Genomic DNA, 23,766 nt, shown 5'->3' with positions numbered 1-23,766 from the left:
ATCTGTCCTGCCTTGAATCAGAAGGCCAATTTCCTCTTACATTGATCTGAAAGGCTTTAATATTTTGTGTAGTAGAGTCACAAACATGATGCTTTGAACACAGAAGCATGTGGCTGCTGGATCACTAATCTCACTGTTACTAACAGTACAACACAGTAAACAGAAAAGCTATAACTTAAACTGGGATCTTATTAACACTGAGTAATTTGATTTCTGCAATAGTATTTTGGAGTATTTTAAGAGCAGAAGATTACAATTTCAAGTGCCGATTTTTTTCTCACTATGTAGTGAAAACAAGAAGTAATTTATATTCCTGCAATCCAATCTCTTTTGGAGATGGCTAGGGTTCTTTTTTAGGCTTTTTGCTTGCACCTTTTAATTATAAGTAATTGAATCTCCAGCAACAATAATTTTAAGGATTGGAATCCTGTATCTGAACTGGATTGCCTGTCCCAGCAGTGTCCTATGTGGGGATAGCGCAAGTGTATGTCACAATGGAATCTCCATTCTCAAGAGCTGCTGTAACCGTATCCAAAGGAACTAATCCATAGGTTCAGATGCTCCAGTTCCATGAGAGACCCTTTGCTTCTCATCCCAGATATCCCACACAGTTCCTTTTGATGCAGACTGTTGCAATGAATGGAGTGTGACAATTTTCCTTTTACAATCAAATATGCCAATGACATCATGGATGGGGTTTTCTAAAGCACTCAGTGTTAGCCTACCACTAATGCCTTTGAAGTCAATGATAAAATTCCCATTTATTTTAATAGGAGCAGAGTTAGGTCAACACCACCTTTTGATATTCTGACTGCCTTCCCAGTTTACAGTACATTAAACCATCATTTATTCAGTTAAGCTATACCTTGGCTGTCTTTTAAAAAAAAAAAATCAATGTAGATTTCTCAAAGTAGAGTCCTAAGGGAGTTTATCTTTTGCTAAAAGACAACGTGATTGCCCAAGTGTGCAAGGGCACTTCTATCTAACCTGATATTTTTCATTTTTTTTTTTTAAATATAGGAGTGGAGAAGGGAGAGAGGATGAACTCTGAAGTGTTTGTGCTTCAGGGAATCTTTCATATACCAACACTAATAAAACACCCAAGCATTGTTGTTTTACGTCCTGTTGAACTTTTTTCTCTCTTGCATTAATTTCTTTTTCACAGCTTCTCTGTTTTCATGCACTTTTGTAAAAAAAAATCAACTCAATTTTGGCCCAAATTACTGTACACGGTCCTTTAACACTTTAAGATTGTGAGGTTTGATAGAAGTTTGCTTGCACTACTTAACATAAACGTGTTTGTTTTTTCTTTGTTTTGTTTTTTTTAGGCTATTTTAGACAAAAACAAGGAGAAACTACCTGTGGCTATAAATCCACCAGTTTATGACAAGAATAAAATTTTCAAGTATGTATCTACAAACAAAATGCCTTTAAAATGCTTCCTGACAGTTGAAACGTATACAACCTGAATAGGAGGCTTATCCTTTCCAGAAGGTTGGCACAGATGCTGCCACTGCACCCCCTGGCTTCAAATGGTTCCTATCATTTACAGGGTTTTCAGTTTGGTTCTGTGGCTCTCAGCATCCCCACTATACAAATTGTTCCAGCACCCCTGCACAGGTGGTATTATATTGATCCATGCTTGGAATTCTGACTGCAGGAGTTACTAGTTCTTTAGTTGGAATCTGTCTAGGAGCAATGGATATTGCCACCTTTATAACTTTTACTCTGCGTTTTAGATTCTTGAAGAGATGCCACTGTCAGGATGAAAGGAATTTAGCACAACATCTTGGTGCTGGGAATCTCTACATTTTATTTATTTTAACTAGTGAATTTAATGTCCATGGGGAAAATTTTAAGTCTTCAGTCTATCCACAGAGCAAGTACAGCAGCAGTGGTACAAGTTTCCCCATGCCGCCTCATTGGATTAGACCATGCACATTCCATTTCTGATCTCTTCAGTTGCCACTGCTACCAAAGGGTCACGTTAAAGCTGGTCAGTATATATATGGGGAGGCAAGGGGAGGACACAGGTAATTCTCTCCCCCCCACCCCTTCCAACTATCTTTGGGATATACTGTATATACTCATTCATAAGCCAAATATTTTTGGTAAAAAAGTGATGCACCAAAGAGTGGGGGTCAGCTTATAAATGGTCTACACCAAAATTTGATGATTTTAAACTCTGTGGAATCATTGAATTAAATATCTAATACATCGTCATTTTGTTTACTTGGAGCGTTCACAGGCACGGAGCCCCTCAGCTCCCAGTGTCTGCGGTTTGCCGTTCCCAGCCAATGGGAGCTATGGGAAGTGGCTGGGAACAGCAAACGGCAGACACTGGGAGCTGAGGGGCTCCGTGCCTGTGAACGCTCCAGGTAAACAAAACGTCCAGGCCTGCTAGCGGCTTACCCTAATGGGCCAGGAGCCAAAGTTTGCCAACCCCTGAAATGTAGGGTCAACTTATGAAAGGGTCATACAGTTTTTGCTGTTTTTACCTAACCATCTTGGGGGTCGGCTTATAAACGAACGGGCTAATGAACGAGTATATACGGTATGCCTTTCTGTACAACAGCAGCAGAATGGCCCTAATCCTTCAGAGGCGGGCTGGAGGAAGGGCCTGGTTGTGAAAGGTAGTTCAATAGGATTTTAAACCAGGATTTTAAACCAGGATCAAAAGGTATGGTAGCATTGGATGCTAGAGGGAATAGCTCTTAGCCATAACCCCCACTCCAGTATGACGTGTGCTACTGCAAGAGATTTGCCATTAAACTTCTTGTATGATTTCAGTATTTGAGGCCAGCCACCCATCCTCAATAGAATGAAAGGATCGTTTCAGTTAAGTTATAGAAGCATATCTCTTAATTAATTAATTAATTAATTATGGACAGTATAGTGGGATACAGAAACCTAAAGTACAAAGATGGCAGTTTTCTTATTTTCAATTAGAAGCCCAGCACCTTATTTTGTGGGTTTTTCTATACGGATCCATAGGTTACCTTTCTTTTCCTGAGGAGAGATGATTATAGAAAGTCTCTTTTTCAAGTTGGGCTTCCCCCAGTTGTTTCAGTTGTCCAGAAACAGTTGAACTATCATGTTGGAAAACCTGCAGAGGTAAGCAAGAGTTTCTTTCTCAGTGGGATTGCTGCTGCATGCAATCACTGAAAATTAGAGGGGCAGAATATGAAGTATAGTTAGGATAGGGACAACAGTAACATTGCTGAGTATACCAGCTGCCTTTTTCCCTATTAGAACTTCCATCCACCACCTCTCTTTCCCCAAGGTAAATATGTCAGTTAAATGCCATTCACAGCAGGAATCCAAAGCCTTGCAGCATTCTTGATACTCCCTGTTTTCTCATTCTTAAGGAACATCATCAGTACTCGTATCTTCCCCCACACAGTCCGTGGTGTGGTCTCTTCTTGACATTAGATAACATCTCAAATAACTTATAACAATCCATTGTAGGATGCAGCTTCTTTCATGGGTGGGATATGCCTGTTGGCGTGACAGACAGCTACGTGGTGTGTATGTGAGAGAACTTTCTCTGCTGTGCAAACTGCTATGTGGGCGCTCTGCTTCATGTTGTAGGGGGTTAAGGGAGCCCAAGAAGGAATCAGAATCCATACCTTGTTGAGCCACTGACATTTCCCCCCCATCTCAGTGGCTTTCAGATGCTGTGGAATGGGTTTATCTCGGGGCTGGTGAGCCCGCAGGTAGTGGCAGCGCTGTATCCATGTACACCTTGATGTTTGTTGCTGGGAGGAAAATCAGGCGGGCATGCAAAAGCAGAGGGACGTGCACAGCCCAGATTTGGAGTTTTATGTTCTGTGCCCCTTTTGTACAGGGAGGGGTAAAGTTCACATCCTGAAATCTGTTTCCAGTCTGAATTTCTAAAAGGTGTATCATAGTCATCTTGCCTCAAAGTAGAGGTAGAACGCAGAGCATGGGGAGGTGACAAATGTATAGAGCAAATTCTAAAACTGTAGAATAAAGGAAACCAAGAACAAATATCTCTAAAGGGGAGGTTAGTGATTACTGTTTTATGTAGCTTGAGCTATTTCTACAGGGAGAATTTTATTCATTGGTGGTTAATGTTGGCTTTTTACTTCCTTTTCAAGCTCGTTACAAATTTCAGAGACAATGCTGTTGCGTAAATTTTTGGCACGTAAAACACTCTTCAATTTGTGTTAGATCTGTTCTTTTTCTCTTTGTGTTAAGATCTTTTTCCAGCATTTCTCATCAGTGCTATCAATCATCCTTAAAGCTTCCAAAAGTGCTTAAAGAGCTGACATAAGAAGAAATCTTTTTTGTCTTGATCAGTCACTTCAGATTTCAGCTGTAGCAATTCACTCTCAACCCCAGACCAGTTCTTGGCATCATAGACCTTCATGGAGACAGTTTAATTTGCTCAGTGTCAGTGTTTTGGTTCAACATTGTTTGCACAACAACATTAGATATATATAAAAAATGCAATCAATCTTATTCCCTACCCCAATTTGTGTTGTGAATATTCAGGCTTCGATATGTTTTGGAGGTGGAAGGGAGGAAATCATTCAGAAAACCCAAATGTATGCTGTTGCTTACTTTCCTTATTGGTTTTGAAGTATAATTATAAAGCTTCTAAATCATTCAGATGTAACTTAGAATCATCGAAATGTAAGGCTGGTAGGACCTTGAGAGGTCATCAAGTCCAGCCCCCTGTGCTGAGTCAGGAGCAAGTAAATTTGTTTCTATGGTGAATTTTAAGACTTGTCCTGTTGATTTTTTATTTTCCCCTCCATGTGTCAGAGTTGCAGTTAGAGACTCTATCATGTATCATAGGCTCTAAAATGAGATTTTGTGCATTTTTACTAAGAGGTTTTAAAAATTCTAATACTTCCCTTTGCATGCAATTCAAATTTGAAGAAAGTACTGTCATGGAGGTCTGTCTAGTCCAGTATCCTGTTTCTAATCCCTGGACCGTTCCAGATGCTTCAGATGGAGGTGCTAGATACCCCCTAGTGGACCTTTGTAGAATAACCTGCTTGTTGGGAAGTGTCTCTTGCAAGCCACAATAATTGGTTATGCCATTAATTGTGAGGCTGTAATACTTTCTGGTGTGAATGAGGGAGAGGATATACTGGAGGTACTGGAAGTCTGTCTCTGGATGTAATATAAACTGTTTGTTATCAGACAAATGTCTGGTTTCTTTTAATCCTGTTACGTTCTTGTCCTCAATGATATCGTGTGGCAGAGGGCTTTATAGTTCAATTATGTATTGTCATATAAAAGTTTCCTTTTCAATCTTAAATGTTTTGCCTTTCAATTTCTTTGCACTTCCCCAGACTTCTAGGGAGTGGGGTGGAGCTTCAGCATCTTAAAAACATGATCCGTTCCACATTTGATGTGAGTGAAAAGGTCCTACTCTTTGTGCAGAATTGTCTCCTCTGCAACTAATAGAAACACAGACTCATTTGAGTTTGCTTACTCTAGTAGGCTTCCTGCAATCATTGTCGTCAAAAGGGAGAAGTCACCTTGAATGTACTTTGGTTCATTCTTTTGTGTGGCTTAGCTAACAAGAAAAGCAGTAGTATAGGACTTGTGGTGCTCTATGCATTGTAACCCATATTTTAAGAACAACTTGTAATTCCTGGGTTAGATAATATGTTCATGAATCTTATGGCTTAGTTTATGCCATTGCCAGAACGATGAGTTAAAACTGCAAGAGTGAATATGGTGGTGTATCCAACAATGGCCCTGACTTCCACCTGCAGTCCTTTCTGCATGGTTCTGGAAAACCATGTTGACTTATGTTTGGGAAAGGAGGTACTGGAAGGCTATCCTCCCTACACAGTTTAAAGATGAGGTTGGTGTGTAGTCTGTAGCCAGTAGATGCCTAACTTTCAACTCCTTGGTAGTATGAATGTCCTTTGGCCCAGCCCAAATTGGACACACAATGTATTGTGCTGGGGTATGAATTTTCCTGGTGTTTTCTTAATCTTAAGAGCCCTGACAAAGCAGAGGCTTTTTTTTCATGAAAGCACCCAGCTGGCTCAGGAGCCCTGGTGCTCATTGAAAGAGACAAGAATGACTTTAAAATAAATGTTAGGAGAGCAGTATTCCTTACAGTTGTATCTTCCATGTGTCTGTAAATGTAGGTCAGTGTGAAGAACTACCGTGACAGTGTTCCTTGATAGCTGGAGATTTTTAGTTTTTTGAAAGGATATTGTTTTTGTGCTTAGAGGATTTTTTTTTTTTAATCCACCTTTTAAATTGTACCTGTGGAGGGGGAGCTTACTCTTTAAACCAGAAGTATAGAATAACCATATTTAGATCAGTACTTGCATTTCCTTGTGATGCAGCGCAGTACAGAGCTTATGCAGACCTCCTACGTGAATTAATGCTCATGAGAAATTGATTTATTAATATGATACCCTGCTGGGAGAAGATGACCCACTTGTCAATTGAATTAATGACTAGCAAAAAGTACATTCAGCTCCTGTGCTGAGGAGAGCAGATGTCTGATGCACAGCTAGCAGCAGAAGTCTATTAAGATTTATTGGAAATGCTAAAAAAAAAAAAAAAGTAATGTAGAGGCGAACAGCCTGACAAAATGATGTCTAGGAGTGACGCGGAATGAAGACTTACCAGAGGCATCAACTGTCACTTGGAAGGGCCAGGCACCTTCTCCCCCCCTCCTTTTGAAGGCCAAATGCCTTGTCTTTTGGCCCAGTATTAGCCACCAAATGGAGGAGTTTCCATCAGGTGGGTTTCCATTAGGGCTGTCAAGTGATTAAAAAAATTAATCGCGTGATTAATTGTGCTGTTGATAATAGAATATCATTTATTTAAATATTTTTGGATGTTTTCTACATTTTCAAATACATTGATTTCAGTTACAACGGAGAATACAAAGTATTCTGCTCACTTTGTATTTATTTTATTATTACAAATAATTTCACTGTAAAACAAAAGAAATATTATTTTTGAATTCACCTAATACAGGTACTGTAGCGCAATCTCTTTATCATGAAAGTTGAACTTACACATGTAGAATTACAAAAAAAAAACCCTCAGTACAATGTAAAACTTTAGAGCCTACAAGTCCACTCAGTCCTACATCTTGTTCAGCCAGTTGCTCAGACAAACAAGTTTGTTTACATTTGCAGAAGATAACGCTGCCTGCTTGTTGTTTACAATGTCACCTGAAAGTGAGAATAGGTATTTGCATGGCACTGTTGTAGCCAGCATTGCAACATTTTTACGTGCCAGATATGCTAAACATTTGTATGCCTCTTCATGCTTCAGCCTCTTCATGCTTCAGCCACCATTCCAGAGGACATCCAAGCTGATGACGCTCATTTAAAAAAAAACGTGTTAATTAAATTTGTGACTGAACTCCTTAGGGGAGAATTGTATGTCTCCTGCTGTTTTACCTGCATTCTGCCATATATTTCATGTTATAGCAGTCTCAGATGATGACCCAGCACATGATGTTCATTTTAAGAACACTTTCACTGCAGATTTGACAAAATGCAAAGAAGGTACCAATGTGAGATTTCTAAAGATAGCTACAGCACTCAACCTAAAGGCTAAGAATCTGAAGTGTCTTCAAAATCTGAGAGGGACAAAGTGTGGAACATGCTTTCAGAAGTCTTAAAAGAGCAACGCTCCGATGCGGAAACTACAGAACCTGAACCACCAAAAAAGAAAATCAGCCTTCTGTTGGTGGCATCTGACTCAATGATGAAAGTGAACATGTGTCAGTCCATGCTGCTTTGGATCACTATCGAGCAGAACCCGTCATAAACATGGATGCATGTCCTCTGGAATGGTGGTTCAAGCATGAAGGGGCATATGAATCTTTAGCACATCTGGTACTGATTAATCCCGTGTGTTAACTGCAGTTAATCGACAGCCGTAGTTTCTTCTTCGAGTGCTTGCTCGTGTCATTTCCATTCTAGGTGTGTGCACCATCCACATGCACAGTTGTCGGAGATTTTTGCTGTAGCAGTATCCATAGGGCCAGCTGTTGCACCCCCTTGAGTGCCATGCTCATGGACTGGAATAGTAGGTGCTTCCAGCTTAACGCACTCTCAGTTCTTTCTTGCTGCCCGTGACTATTGGTCGGAGCGCCTCGTCTTGCTTTGCAAGAGCGTTAGCAGTTCTTTACAACTCATTGGTGATCATCTTTATATATAGTAGATTGGTACTTAATGGCTAACTAAGTTAAGTGTTGGGTTAGTTTGGTAGTAAGGGTCCTGGTTGGGACTTCGCCCCAGAGTAGGGCATTCCCCGTTCCCCTCGGCTTCAAACGATGCTTGTCATGCAACAGGCCAGTGCCTGTTAGTGTCCCCCATGACAGCTAAGTGAAATGCTTGGGGGAGTCCCATAGAAAGGATTAGCGCAGAATCTGTAAAAACTTTCAGCCTAGAACCCAGAAGGAGCGGGATATCCACTTGAGGGCCCTCCTCATGGAGGCTGCCCTTCGTCCTGCATGGGAGCCCTCCCACTCGGGCTCCTATCTTGGCATCAGTGTAGAGCATTCCACCTGGCACCTTGCCGGTGCCCAAGAAGCGGCAAAAGAAGAGGAGCTCCTCCTTTCCCCTCCTCCCCCCCCCGCCTCGGCACCAGAGGGGAAGGGGGCTTCAGGCAAAGGACCTATGTCAGGCCACGTGCCCGCCCCAGAGCTTCACGGGGGTACCACTGTGGTCTGACCCCCTAGCCCAGCCAGTGATCCATCTCCAACTCCTAAGAGTGGCAAGGGACCCTGGCTTCTCCTAGGGCCCTTGTTGCCTGAAGCAGCCCCAGGGGCTAAAGAGCAAGCAGTTCATCTGGCACTGCAGACGCAGTGGGCAGCACAGCAAGTTCCAACACCTAATGAGCCATCCCTGGACAAACAAGGGGAACCGAGCCCTCCCCCTGTGGTGCAGTCATTTTTGTCATCTCCGAGCAAAGCAAGGGCGGGCCCCTCCCAAATGGGCAGTCCCCCTCGATGACTTCAAGGAGCACCAGGCCCTCCTTAAAAAGGTGGCTACCAAATTGAACTTGGAGATTGAGGAGTTGGTGGAGGTTGGACTCCTTCGCCACCACAGCCCGGGTCGTGCTGCCCGTCCACCCAGGGGTCCTTAAGATTGCCAGATCGCTGTGGTAGACCCCCTCTTCCATTCTGCCTACTTTTAAGAAGGTGGAAAAGTACAACGTCGCTGCAAAGGAATTTGAATATCTGTAAGTGCACCCTCCAGCGGAGTCATGGGTCATGTCCACTGTTGTTGAAAGGGACAGGCAGGGGCAAGTCAGTGGCATGCCGAAAAGCAAAGACACCAAGAGACTGGACTTGTTTGGCAGAAAAATTCATTCAACGGCCAGCCTGCAATTTCGGGTGTCTAACCACCAGGCCTTGTTAGGCAGATACAATTTTAATCTGTGGGACTCCCCTTAGCAAATTCAAGGAGACCTTCCCACACGACCAAGTCCAGGAGTTCACCACTTTAAGGAGGAAGGCACAGTGGTGGCGAGAGGGGCCTTCCAGATGGCCTGGGACACTATGGACTCGGCAGCCAGGGTTGTCACCTCTGCGGTGGTCATGAGGTGCAGCTCTTGGTTACGGTCCTCCGGATTACCCCAGGCGATGCAAACCACCATTCAGGACCTCCCGTTTGAGGGAGTGGGGCTCTTCTCTGAGCTCACGAATGCAAGGCTCTACAGCTTTAAAGACTCCCGTGCCACCCTCCACTCATTGGGCCTTCCTAGCCTGCTAAGGAGTATGAAGCCGTTTCATCTTCGTCCACTTCCCCCGTCTAGGTCCTGGGGGACTCCCTGGCTGAGCACCTACAGGAAAAAGGATAGAGACAAGGGGTTTAAGCAGAGACACGCGTTGTCTTCCCATTTGCCTACTCAGCCTGGCCCTTCCAGAAACCGAGGAAGCCTGAAACAGGCATTTTGAGGGTGTATTCGAGGACGGCACCCCAGTCACATCCCAGGATCCACCCTCCTACTCTTTCCTCAACTGCCTGCACCCCTTCCGGTCGGCCTGGTCACAGTTGACCTCGTATTGTTGGGTGCAAGCCTCTTCAGCAGCTTTCATAGCCCAAGTACCAATCCAGGACATCTCAGTCTTATTCTCTATCCCCTTTTTAATGATTCCTAACATCCTGTTTGCTTTTTTGACCGCCTCTGCACACTGCATGGACATCTTCAGAGAACTGTCCACAATGACTCCAAGATCTTTTTCCGGACTCGTTGTCGCTAAATTAGCCCCCATCATATTGTATGTATAGTTGGGGTTATTTTTACCAATGTGCATTACTTTACATTTATCCACATTAAATTTCATTTGCCATTTTGTTACCCAATCACTTAGTTTTTTGAGATCTTTTTGAAGTTCTTCACAGTCTGCTTTGGTCTTAACTATCTTGAGTAGTTTAGTATCATCTGCAAACTTTGCCACCTCACTGTTTACCCCTTTCTCCAGATCATTTATGAATAAATTGAATAGGATTGGTCCTAGGACTGACCCTTGGGGAACACCACTAGTTACCCCTCTCCATTCAGAGAATTTACCATTAATTCCTACCCTTTGTTCCCTGTCTTTTAACTAGTTCTCAATCCATGAAAGGACCTTCCCTTTTATCCCATGACAGCTTAATTTACGTAAGAGCCTTTGGTGAGGGACCTTGTCAAAGGCTTTCTGGAAATCTAAGTACACTATGTCCACCGGATCCCCCTTGTCCACATGTTTGTTGACCCCTTGAAAGAACTCTACTAGATTAGTAAGACACGATTTCCCTTTACAGAATCCATGTTGACTATTGCTCAACAGTTTTTTTTCCTATGTGTCTGACAATTTTATTCTTAACTATTGTTTTGACTAATTTGCCCGGTACTGACATTAGACTTACCGGCCTGTAATTGCCGGGATCACCTCTAGAGCCCTTTTTAAATATTGGCGTTACATTAGCTAACTTCCAGTCATTGGGTACCTAAGCCGATTTAAAGGACAGGTTAAGCTGATACCTTTCACCTGCACTAAACTCACACACCTTTTTAAATTGAATATTAGCATTATGTACAAATACCTTACAACATAAATTGTATAATGTGTTACACTTCGAGTTGCACAAAACTTGGCCGCAATGTATAAACATCTGACATTTTTCTCTCCTGAAGGATGTATTTTTCTCCCCCTTAACAATCATGGAATGTATAAGGGGTCCATTTGCAAAGACACATCCCTTGATGTGTTCTGTAATTATATAGCAGTAGAAAAGATAGAACAAAGTCATATATAGCCTGACTCTGCATCACGAGCCAGTAGAAATGGAGAGGAGATGAAATGCGATGGCTCTTTGAGGAAGTGATTAGCTGTTGTTGACACTCTTTGTCTAAATGTTTGCAAAGGCAATTTTGAACTATTTTTTTGCTTGTCTCCTCCTTCTCTTTAATGTTTTTTCTCTACATCTTGAACTGTTAGTCTCACTTCCAAGCCACTCTAAAATTCTCTCCAGATTGCATTGCTGCTGAATTATTTGGACTTGACAAATAGTGAGGTCACTTGTTAAACTATCAATCTTAAACTGGGATTTTGTGTTGGAAACTCTTAAAAAGTATCAGACTCAAAACATCTCATTTAGTTTTTGTTTATGCTTCATAACTGATTTTTGCTACATTTTAAAAATAGCTCTAAATGTGAACATGTTCATTGAGGGTTTGCTGTGTCCAACCGTACTTGATGCTGCAGTGCTGCTTCTGACTCTGTAAGATCAAATTCACTTCCTCATTAGCAGGACTGTGATGAGGCATGCACTGGAATATGACTTCTCTGCAGGCTTACATTTTTCAGTGTGGAAAATAAAGACCTGATGCTCTGAATAAGAACTGAGGGTGCTCAGCTCTTTCTACTTACCATCAAGTATGTTTGCATAACTAAAAAAAAATGGCCTCTGAAGTTAGTCAATTAACAAGTGTATTATTTTGTGTTGCATGTTTTCTATTGAGATAGCCATTAGTTTTGGTTTCAAGAGGGGACACTGCTCTCACATTGACAAAGCATGTATGTATCTTTTTCCTTTCTCCCAGGGTCTACACAGACCTTCCCCAAATCCTCAACAACTTGAAACACCCACGTTTTGAGTTCACCGAAGATGAGGGAGAAGCAGACATCCTCTACAACTTTTCCCACTTCAAAGATTACAGGTGACAGCTATTTCCTTGCAAGTACAAATTATCTGGCTACCATATAAAAAGCTCTGTTCCATTGGAGTGGTCTTTTTAAGTGACCTCCATCTCTTGTAGGAAACTAAGTGAAGAGAGGCCCCATGTGATGTTGAATCAGTTTCCATGTGAGAACCTCCTGACAGTCAAGGATTGCCTAGCATCCATATCTAGACGAGTTGGAGGGACGGAGGGGCCAAAATGGCTGCCTCGTACTTTTAACCTTCACACAGAATTACCCCAGTTTATCAGCTATTTTCAGCAGCGTGAGAGGAGGTAAGTTATATTATTGCTGCTGCTGCTGCTGCTTGTCTTGCAAATTCCTAACCAACTTTCTCCAAGTACCAGCAAGTGCATGTTTTGGGTTGTTGGATTAAGCAGCTACTCTGCTGCCATTAATTTGTACTAGCTGCATTTCACTTATGTTCTAGAGGATTTTATCTGAAGTGTGGGCTTTACTTATGTTTTTTAACTCCAAAATATATAATGTGACGTACCTTGAAATATATAGGGTGAAATCGTGACTCCATTGAAGTCGGTGGCAAAATTCCATTTTACAAATGTACTAGGATTCCCAACTTTTGTGTGGGCAGATAGCTTTCTCTGTGTGCCAATGTCAATTAAAAGCAATTTAAACTAGGGTAGGGATTGTGCCCAATTTTCTTGGTTAAAACACATTTCTATTTCCAGCCTCTTCAGATCTCTAGGTAGTGGAAAGAGAGTGAGGAGAAGGTATGCTCTCCTGAGCTTGACAGATGCGTTTGGGCAAGGGGTTCATGTTACTACATTCAGTGTTCAGTCCCCAAGAGAATAGCTGTATGTTATGTAACTTGGCTGGCGCAGAGGTGGCCATGGGGAACCTAATTTACAAGTTTTAAAGCACCCACCTAGAATGTTCTCAAACTTCGTGATTGCCTGATCAGAATGATCTCTTGACCTACAAACAAGTACTTATGATGTAGTCATGGTATGTATGAAGGAAAAAGGGATTTACCAGTGGAAGTATGGTAGGCCCTTGCTGAAAAAGAAAGCGAGAGCCCCCAAAATCCTAGCTCAGATCAGCTGTGATCCAGGTGTCCTTGGTTCTTGCACCCTTGCCTGCTGCATCAAAAAACACTGGGATTGGTAATGCATCGGGCAATACCAGCATGTGGTTCAGAGTGGAGGTTTGCCAGTAAAATATGTAAAGATAAATGAGGTGCGCACTGACATGATGTGGCCTTGATTGGGTTGTATTTTTTTTATTGTAGGGGAGAAGACAATCACTGGATATGCAAACCATGGAACTTGGCCAGAAGCCTAGACACCCACATCACCAACAATCTTAACATCATCATCAGGCACAGGGAAAGCAGCCCAAAGGTTAGAGGAAAGTGGGCTTCCCATTTGGTTTGAAGCAAGTTTTTTTTTTAAATGTTTATTCTTACAACAAGCATAAAAAAAAGGGGGGGGTGTAATTTTGTTCAAGAGGTTGTAATGGCTGGTATATGTTTGTGAGCATTTGTACACTAAAAGGGTGAACTCTTGATGAATTCAGATTGAAATCTCTTAGCGTTGTGCAGTGCAGTGTTAGAATATTTTTCTATTTGCTCGTAGTAGACCGTGTCTGTTTCTTTAGGACAGAAATAAAATTTTCCCTGACAGTAATAAATGATTGAATGTGTTGCTGCTTTTATGCTACTCAGTAAGAAATCTAAGATGATGAATTCTCACTTTCATGTAGTTTCTGTTGGCTGTAAATATAAGGAAGTTATTGCTGCTTCCCTCAGGTTGGTCATTTCTAAGTATGACTGTTCATACGCACAAAATGCTTCTTCCACCAATGATGGATGCGTCACGTGGCTTTTTATAGGAAGCCAACAGTGTGTGGTCTTACATCAGACTGTCACATAAGCTTTATGTCCCATGACTTAATAGAATATCTCTTTTGGACTGTATGCCTCCTTTTGAAATTCCAACCTCAAAGAAAAAATGCATGAAGAATTACAGCACCATTTTAGGTCAGAAGAAAGCTGATAATATATAAAGTGAGACTGTTTTGTTTGTTTTTAATAGAATACATCTTTAAAAAATCTGTTTAGTTTTTCTATAAACTAGCCATTATTTTAAAAACCATCTTAGAACTGTGTTTCTATACCAGTAAACCAAAACTAAGCAGTGTGTAGTTAAGATACAAAACAAAATGCTTTGACTCACTATCAAGCATCTTGTAAACAAAGGGAAAATATGTTTTTAACAACATAATCAAGGTCCTAGGTATTATGAATCTGGTTTAATGTGCTGCAGGACATTCTTAACTTTTATAGCATCTCTGGGTAGGGTGCAGGTAGCATTGCTGGCATCCCTTGATGGCTGCCCTTGTTCCTCACCCCATACCCTGAAGGCTCACTATCTCCCCTCCCTCCATACTTACTTTGTCCATTGGTAGCTCTGTCACACACCGCCTCTCCCCCTAGATAAATGAACACCAGCTCATGGGGCTGAGGGAACTGAGGAGTTGGAGCAAAGGTAACTTCAGAGTAATATTAATTATGCTGCCATTTGCATGGCCATATAATTGTATTGCAAGTGAGGGCCTGAATTTTCTTGATGGTGAAAAGTATCCTTGGACAATGGGAAGATGTCCGGTCATCTGAGGAGGGACAAATGTTGGGTTGGATTGGATTTTATGAAAAGGTTTATAATGTAAGCACAGAATTTAAATAGAAGATTTCAATAGAGTGAGGAGGGTAGTACTTTAGTTCTGTATACTGACCTGATAAGAGAGAGCGCGCTCAGGCTATTTGGTTACAAACAAAGGCTACATTGCTAATATTGAGAAACTTTTTAAAAAAGGAAACTTGGCTTAATGTGTGTTTGGTAGAATATCTTGGGACTGTCCAAACCCACTGATAATTGTTTCTGTCATCATCTATTGTGCATCTTCATTCCTTAGGGTTTAATTGTGTTCAATCTCTGTTTGTTTTTGTTTTAGGTAGTGTCTAAGTATATTGAGAGTCCAGTATTGTTTCATCGGGAAGATGTGGGGATGGTTAAATTTGACATTCGTTACGTTGTGCTTCTGCGATCCATAAAGCCACTCAAGCTGTATGCTTATGATGTTTTTTGGCTGCGGTTCTCAAATCGGTAATAACCTTTTTTTTCTAGGAGTGAAGGAGTTAGCGGGGTTAAATTGTGATGCCTTGCTTTTCCAAGATTTTATGTAAGTAACACTGTCGCTTTCCTTTATTTGTTAGCGCATTTTCACTTGATGATTTGGATGACTATGAGAAGCATTTTACTGTCATGAACTATGCTTCTGGTGTAACCTTAAAACAGGTAAGCAAGTGATACATGCAAAGCAAATGTCTTCAGTCAATCAAGATACTGATCCTTTATCTGTGACTGTCACTAGATGCCCTGAAGCATATCCACCCAAACAAACTTGACAGGCTATACCTGTTCTGATGCAACTGTTTTCCCAGATTGGGGATCCAGAGGAAATAGTCATAGATTATGGCACAAATTTTACATCTCTAATCAAATCCATATAAAAAGTATTAAAAGGACATCTTACCACTCCCAAATTGATGGTTTAGTGTAGAGTTTTCACCACATAGTAAAAAGAACTGTCTGGTAGAAATGAGAAAAGCTTGGAACAAATAGTTCTCATTTCTGCACTTTCTAGGCAGTGAAATTTCCCAGGACCTTATTTGGAATTTGTACCATGTGTGTTTATAGGTTCTGCAGCTCATTACTCCTTCCTGTTCCAAAAAAAAAAAAAAAAATCCTAGCTCCTGGTGGGAATAATCTAGCAAATCCCAATCTCTAATGCCATTAAATTATTTTAGGTTCACTATGATGAATTTATTCCTCTGTTTGAGAAGCAATATCCTGAGTATTCCTGGAAAAGTGTGCAAGTAAGTCACCAATCCCTCTTATCCATATTATAAGATGTTGACTAAATTTTTCTTTTAGGCAGAGGTGTTTTTCGAAGGTTCAGGTGTTTTTACCAGGTTAGTGAGTAGTGAGCAAATGTCTCTTCAGTGCAGCAAAAGTCAGTAGTCCCAAAATTTTAAAGTCTGGAAATACAAAATGCTCAGTCATCTATGTTACTATTATCTTAGGGTTTTAAATTTTCTCCATGAAAAGTTGTCATGGTATACTGTGCTTGGGAACAAAATTAGTACTGATGGACAGACAGCGGAAGCAGAATGCTGCATGTTTCCAAAATGTTGCAGAGCTCGTTGGAGGACTCGCCCCTAGTTGCAGAATGGTGCATAGAATCTAAGCTTTCATTTAAAACACTAATTTGTCACAATCTCAAAGGCTGGTAAAACCTGGATTGTAAACAGTCAGTGGCTGCAGTGATCTATTCACAGGAATCTGCATGAAGCCTAAAACAGTACTACTTAACTTGTGGACCAGTCCTTCCATTTCAGTAGGTTAACGCTGGTATTGAAAGATGACAATTTAAATAGTAACATGGTTAACTTTTTTTTTCGCTACTGCACTTTTAAGCAAACTTATTCAGAAACTTTGCTGACCTCAGCCCCTGACTGCTTCCCCAAGATAGGGAAATACAGTAACTCCTCACTTAACATTATAGTTATGTTCCTGAAAAATGCGACTTTAAGTGAAACAATGTTAAGCGAATCCAATTTCCCCATAAGAATTAATGTAACTATGGAGGGGTTAGGTTCCAGGGCAGCTTCCCCTACTCTACAAGCACCAGAGGCGGGAGGTTCAACCTTCAGCCCACCCATTCCACTCCTTCCCCCAAGCCCCCACCCTTGACCTGCCTCTTCTCCCCCCCCCCCACCTCCTCCCCCTTTACTTCGCTCACTGTGTCCTGGCTCCACCCCTCTTCCTCCCCTCCCTTCTAAATGCCAAGCCAGCTGATTGCCGCATAGGGGAGAGGGGGGAGGTGCAGGCTTGCCGTGTTCAGGAGGCAGGGGAGGGAGGGGGAGCCAGTGCACTAAGTCTTCACTCCTCCCCCCTCATTCCTGCCTCCAAAACGCCGCAAGCCAGCTGATTGCCGCTGGCAGGAGAGAGGGTGGAGGTGCGCCAAGTCCTCGCTCCTCTGCCTCCCTCCTGCCCAGGGTAATCAGCTGGCTTGTGGCATTTTGGAAGCAGGAGGGAGGAGCGAGGACTTGGCGCCCCTCCACTCTTCCTCCGCCTCCTACCGGCGGCAATCAGCTGGCTTGCAGCGTTTTGGAGGGAGCGGGGAGGAGCGAGGGCTTGGCGCGCAGGCTCCCCCTGCCTCCCGAACACAGCAAGCCAGCTGATTGCCCTGGGCAGAAGGGAGGGGGGAGGAGTGAGGACTTGGCGCACCTCCCCCCCTCCCTCCCCTGCCTCCCGAACACAGCAAGCCAGCTGATTGCAGCCGGGAGGAGGCGGGGGGAGGAGGGGGAAGTCGCTGTTCCGCAGAGTCTGCCCGTGGGCAGGAGGCACTTGGGGGAGGGGGCCGTAGGGAGGCTGCCAGCTGTGGGGAAAGCAGGCAGCCAAACAACGTAAGAGTGGAGCATTGCACAACTTTAAATGAGTATGCTCCCTAATTGATCAGCAACGTAACAATGTGAAGCGGGTTGACTTTAAGTGAGGAGTTATTGTACAGTAATATCAAAACAACTAAGAGTCTACTGTACTGGCTGAGGTTTTAGTATTTATTCTCATATTTAGTCTCTTAACTACATAACGCTGCTGCTTAATTTGTAGCTGCAGCACTCTAACAAAACAGCTCTGAGGACCTTGTTACAGAATTTTGGTCCTTCTTGCTGTGTAGTATACGCCAGGTTGTTCAGAAGGGTGTGAATGCACATACTAGCCATTCTGGCATAGCAGATGGAAATGAGTACTTTCCAAGTACACCTTTCTGGTTACTGCTCTTGAGGTCATTACGCCAGGTTGGCTAGCAGAGCCTACGTGTGGATGCCTTTGGGGTTTTTTACTACAAGAAAACAAAGGGTAAATGAATAGTTTAAGTCTGTTTCTGTTCTTATAACTCAGACCCTTAGCCAAACTTATTGAACTAAATTTTTTCCTTTTGGGTTGAACTTTCAGTTGCTGTCCAAGCTAACTCTTAATCTTCGCAAGTTTAGAATTCCATGTTATCCGAGCTTAATATAAAAGGCAGAGACCCCTTAATGTCCTGTCACCACAAAAGTGCTCTAACATTGCCAGTTCCCTAGTGCCGAGATATGTTTTAACTATAGAGCTGCACGGAAGCTCCAAATGTGGTAACTCTACAAATGAAAATGAGTAGAAGGTGGATTGTGAAACAGTCACCTAGGGTTATTTTGTGGTGTTGGGTGGCTCTCAAAAGAACAAGTTGAATGCAAAGGTAACTAGTCAATAGTTTGTTTTCCTGTTGATCAAGAGCCAGGAATTACAGAGGTGGTTAACTAAGCACTTGATGCTGCAGACACTTACTCGTGTTTTTTCAGTTGATTTCACTAGAACTACTCACTAAGTAAAGCTATTCAGGGTATGAGAGTGGTTGTAGGATAAGTCTTAAAATTACACAAAGGAAAATCTTTTTTTAAACAGTGGCAGACAAAGTATCCCTCAAGGAGTATTCTGGGTAAAGTACCAAGAATTAGACTTCTTTAATGTTTACAGTAGGTGTATTTTACTCTAATGTGGCTTGGATATTAAAAACTCCATGTACCATAACTCCTTTACATCTCTTTATTTGGTCTCCATATTATATCCCGAAATGTCGTCATAGTGTGTTCAGACTGGAAATTGTTCAGTTTTTTTAAACTTTGGAATCTTCTTTGTATGTTTGTAAAATGGTGAGAGAAAAGTGGATTGATTTGACTGGATGCCAAAACTTCTGAGCTGTAACTGTTGGTATTCACAGAATAACTTTCCTTTCCTTTTTAATTTGCACTCCATGCACTGCGGTAGATTCAGAAGTGTAGTGCTGTACAAAATGACCTAGACATGGATTCAATTCCAGCATTATACTACTTTTTCTTTTTAGGATTTTCTGTAGTATATAGTCATGAGGTAAATTCTGGGTGCTCAGCACTTACAAAAATCAGACCAGGTATTAGGTACATAAATATAGATCTAGCAGCTTAATTTCAGGCCCCTATTTTTGAAAATCTTAGATGTGGGTGGGTGTGAGGGAACAAATATTAAATTATTCCTGAAGAAACTTGACCCCTTTTACTGAAATGCTGAAGGTTCTTGTTGTCTGCAGGCTTGTCATTTCTGACTCATAAATGAAACTTTCACCTACAAAAATCCCTTTTATAGGGTTCTCGCAACTGTTTGCATTTTATTCAGAAACTGACTTTTCTCTTTGGCAATAGGCAGAGATTTTTAAGGCATTTGCTGAATTATTCCAAGCTGCTTCATCTAAACCTGCACCGTTTGGCATCTGTGATTATCCATCATCGCGAGCAGTATATGCCATTGACCTGATGCTTAAGTGGGATGCTACCAGAGATGGTAAGATGCTTCTGTTCCTTGAGAGATTAAATTTATTCTCTTGGGTTTTTTGCTCAAAATTTTTGCTGTTTAAAAAAAAAAAAAAAAAGTAGGCCGGGCTCCATGATATTTATATTTAAACAGATTGTTTTGATGTCCTTTGGGTTGCATATGTGTGAGGGTGGAATCTGGTCTCCTTGTTAGTAATAATAGTGGAGCTGCTGCCATGCATCTGTCTAATTCTTTTTATTGGCTCTATACTGCCATTGTTTCTGCTAAACATTTGAAGTTGGGTGGGCATAATGCTTTGCAGCTATCTGCTCATTCTATCAACGAGCACCCTTTCCTATTGTGGTGGTGGTACACTTATACAAGGAGAGCAGTCTTTACTAAAAGTAATTATAATAAATCCCATGGTTTAATTCACCTATAATCAGTACAGGCAGGAAAGAGAATCTACATTTTTGTCTTTATTTGTACAAAATGCATTTTTCTTACTCTTCAAACATTATTGCAATTCAAAATGGAAACTCAACCTCCTGCCCTTATTTTAGGGGTGAGAGGAAATAGATGGCTAAGTGAGGGGGTTTTGTGGCCTGTGTTGTACAGAAGGTCAGACTAGAATCTTGATCACCATGTCCCCTATAAGTAGGAGATGAGAGATTTTGTGCTGCAGCTGAGAAACCCAGCTCTGTTTCTGTACCAGGTGAACTAGAGAACCATAGAGCAATACAAAGAGCGAAGGAGGCTTGGTGCCTAAAAATAAAGGGGGAAGCAGCCTTTTATGGAAGGTGTATCTCAAAGTTGTGGTTAAATAAGAAAGATGTACTAATTCTGATGTAGTTAAACTGGTGCACCTTTCTCATATGGGCAAGGCCTCAGATTATGGCATTTGCCCTAGAAATGGGTTTGGTGTCTCACTTCCTCATACTGTAGGCCTCAAAAAACCCTACCTGGGTATGTAGTAAGAGTTGACCATCTTCAGCCTCTTTCTACGGTCTCTGCTACAGCAAAGGGAGACGGCTCCCAGCGTCTCATGTATACTTTGTAGTAAAATGTAACGTTTTGTTTCTCTTCAGGGAAAAGAACTATGCAGCCTCAGGTCCTGGAGGTGAACTTCAACCCTGACTGTGATAGAGCCTGCAAATACCACCCTACCTTTTTTAATGATGTCTTCAGCACCCTATTTCTGGATGAAACAAATAATTGTCATGTGACGTACATTGTTTAGGCCTAGAAGGCGTGACTTGGTTATTTGTTTCCTTTACAGATGTGCTTAACAGCAATATTTATATTTCAGTTCTATGAGCTGCTTATGCAACTATTTTCCTATAATGGTAATGAAGAAAAACTTTTATCATCATCTGAATGGGCATATACTGTTCTTGTAATCAATAGTCTGCAGTTTCTTGTCTTGTTCAGTTCTAATAATCAACTTATGTTGACTTACATTTTTCTGGGCTTCAATAAGTCATTTAATAGTAACTAGAGCAATCAGCTGTTGTTTCTTAGGTAGCCTAGTATACCTGATTTGCATAGCAGGAAGTGTTGTACAAATTTTCTGTGTCTGCATTAGAGTAATAATTTCCTGTATCAAAATGTTTGAGGTCATGCATCATCTCTTCCTTTCTGTATAATACCATTGTCTTCCAAGCACTAAAATGCTTTATTCCACAAATTGATGTAAAGCAACTTACTTTAGGGTTGCATCTGATAACTCCAATGAGCGAACATTTATTAAGCTTGTTTGTAATAAAGTATTACAGCAACATTAGAGTTAGTTTTTCAATTAAAGGTCACGATACTTTCTCAAAAACTAGTCATAGCTGCTGTCGTCTTTTTAAAGTTGAATGAGGTCTATGAATATATCCCAATCTAGTAGTTTTGAGCTGTTTTAGCATGCATGGTAATGCTGAAATTAGATTGAAACTGTAGCTCCTCTGTCACATATCAAACAATTCATTCCTTTTTGCAATGCAGTTAAGGTTGAATATCATCTGGCAAAATTCTCATTGAGGTCAATGCCTATCTATGGATTTGATCTCAGATAGCAAAATGAATAAATAAGGAAGAACCACAGTACAATGAGAGAATGGGGAGGTGAGAGGAATGGTTTAGGGGCCATTACCATTGCCAAAGGTCTGAAAAGACATGGAACAGTATTTTATTTTGAGTCAACAATGCAAGAACAAAGGATCCTTTTAATCTTTGGCAATGTCTGTATCAAGAGCTATGGCTCAGAATTTTACCCCTTCCTAGTAGTACTGGCCAAATTAAACTGTTTGTGTGTACTGAGGAACAGTTAGTTCACATTAGTATTATGCTTTAGCCAACACAAGTTACACTATTGTCAAATGAGCTATTGGGCTCACTATGCGGGTAACTGGGTGAAATTTAATGACCTTCAGCCTAGATGATATAAGGGTCTCTTCTAACAAACTCTAAGATTTCAGCATCTTACACTAAACCTTAGAGATGATTTACATTGTATATGTGCATTATTTATTTCTTGAAGTATTATAGCATTATAAAATTTAATATTACCTTTTTTGATAACCATTGTAACACAAACTAATCCATTTCAGATTTTAAGCAAAGTGTAAAGATACAATTTTAATCAATCTTAACCTGCAGCAATCATATATAGCTTCTAGCCTTGCACTGATGTCAAGGAAGCAAGGAATATAACCAGTTATCTTTCAGTCTTCATATAGAAAAGGGTTGATTATGCCATAGAATTTTTTTTTAAAAGCAAATCCTCCTAATGCTCAGTCCGAAGAACTAATGTCTGCCAAGCACTACCACATATTTCAGATTTCTAAGACGCTTAGTTTAAAGTTGCTTGATATACCTAGGAAACATGGCAATGAAGGAGAGAGGCAATTTCAGGGTATCTGGCAATAAAATGGGCAAGTGAAAATCAGTCACTGCTGGAAATTGCTGTGGATCTGGGGCAAAGAGGAAGGTTTTAAATCCTAATAGTGTAAGGGGGGACCGGGAAGAAGGGTCATAAAAGTAATAGTAATGTGCTAGCAATAGAGGAAAGGTAAAACTTCCTGTCCCAGGTACCTTGTACAAAAAGTTCCTGTTTCTAGTTCAGCCATTTACAACTCAGTGTCTTCTGGCTTAAGGCTGCAACACTAATCTTGAAGCAGCAGAAACATCTTGTACCTGTCTCCAAGCAGCTAAAGGAGGAACAGATAATCAGGAACGTAGGTAAGTATTTTAGCAGGATGGTCATAAGATGCCTGTGTATTTAATTGGGGCCACCAGCAGCCAGACATCCCTCCAGGGGAGGCAGCTTGCTCTGATAATAGCTGAGAATACTAGCAATCTGCTAGTGAAGCATCCAGGTTCCAAGCAGGTTAAAGGCACTAATTCCTCTTTTTGTGATTTCCCGCCCCCCGCCCCCCCTTCGGTGCTCATTGGATACTCTTTGGGCGCTGTCATCAGTTCCTGACTGTGTGCTCTGGATTTGATGTTGTCTATTTTTTTTAGCCAAGTAAATTACACTAGTTGTAGTGGCAAGGAAATGGAGCGGGGAGGCAGCTTTCTTCTAGGTTGCAGCATCCTTTTGGCTTTAGCCCTTTAAAAAAATCATACTGTAAGAATAGTAAGTTACTTATTGTTTAATATGTTTGAAACCTTCCCCTACCTCTCAACTATAATGGTCCAGTCTGCAAAGTATACTATGTCCTTAAAGTTTATATGTGCAAGTATGGGAATTCTTCCTCCTAATCGTAAACATTTCTAGGCACAGCGCTTTGAAGACAAGACACTGAAGTCAGTACAACAGCTGACAAGAATAAGCACTATGTCAAGTGGTATATGGCTGAAGGATCAGGCCCATAGTGAGTAAATTAATGTGAGGAACAATCTTCTGAAAGTCATTAATGGACTTTAGTTTCTGGACATAATCAGCCCCCAATTCACATTAATTGCCAGTAGTAGTTAAAAATGCTATCCATTACATTCTTTTTTTATATGTAATCAACTGGACGGGCAATAGGAGAGCATGCAGATTAAACCACTTCATTTACTGTGCTACTAAATTCACTCGTGCACACATTCCATTCGGATTGTGTAGTAAACCAGCATTTGAATGTTGAAATGAACACCATTCTGACTGTATTTAGATGTGACCTATTTTTA

The 23,766-nt window shown here is 41.3% G+C and overlaps 1 protein-coding gene across 1 annotated transcript in view; it reads left to right on the top strand.

Annotated features, from left to right (window-relative positions):
• The window catches only part of TTLL12 (tubulin tyrosine ligase like 12), a 59,585-nt gene extending 38,155 nt beyond the window's left edge, over positions 1-21,430 (top strand). Inside the window, exons 6-14 of the mRNA XM_044994569.1 lie at positions 1,329-1,405; positions 12,061-12,177; positions 12,277-12,471; positions 13,446-13,557; positions 15,170-15,321; positions 15,432-15,513; positions 16,026-16,094; positions 19,497-19,635; positions 20,694-21,430. Coding sequence (XP_044850504.1) covers positions 1,329-1,405; positions 12,061-12,177; positions 12,277-12,471; positions 13,446-13,557; positions 15,170-15,321; positions 15,432-15,513; positions 16,026-16,094; positions 19,497-19,635; positions 20,694-20,845 — 1,095 coding nt within the window. The 3' untranslated portion in view covers positions 20,846-21,430. The remainder of the gene's footprint in view (positions 1-1,328; positions 1,406-12,060; positions 12,178-12,276; positions 12,472-13,445; positions 13,558-15,169; positions 15,322-15,431; positions 15,514-16,025; positions 16,095-19,496; positions 19,636-20,693) is intronic.
• Positions 21,431-23,766: the final 2,336 nt, after the last annotated feature.

The sequence above is a fragment of the Mauremys mutica genome, chromosome 1 (assembly GCF_020497125.1).
Source record: "Mauremys mutica isolate MM-2020 ecotype Southern chromosome 1, ASM2049712v1, whole genome shotgun sequence".
Taxonomy (NCBI): domain Eukaryota; kingdom Metazoa; phylum Chordata; order Testudines; family Geoemydidae; genus Mauremys; species Mauremys mutica.
Note: the sequence above shows the minus strand (reverse complement) of the source record. Positions and strands in the feature narration are given on the sequence as shown.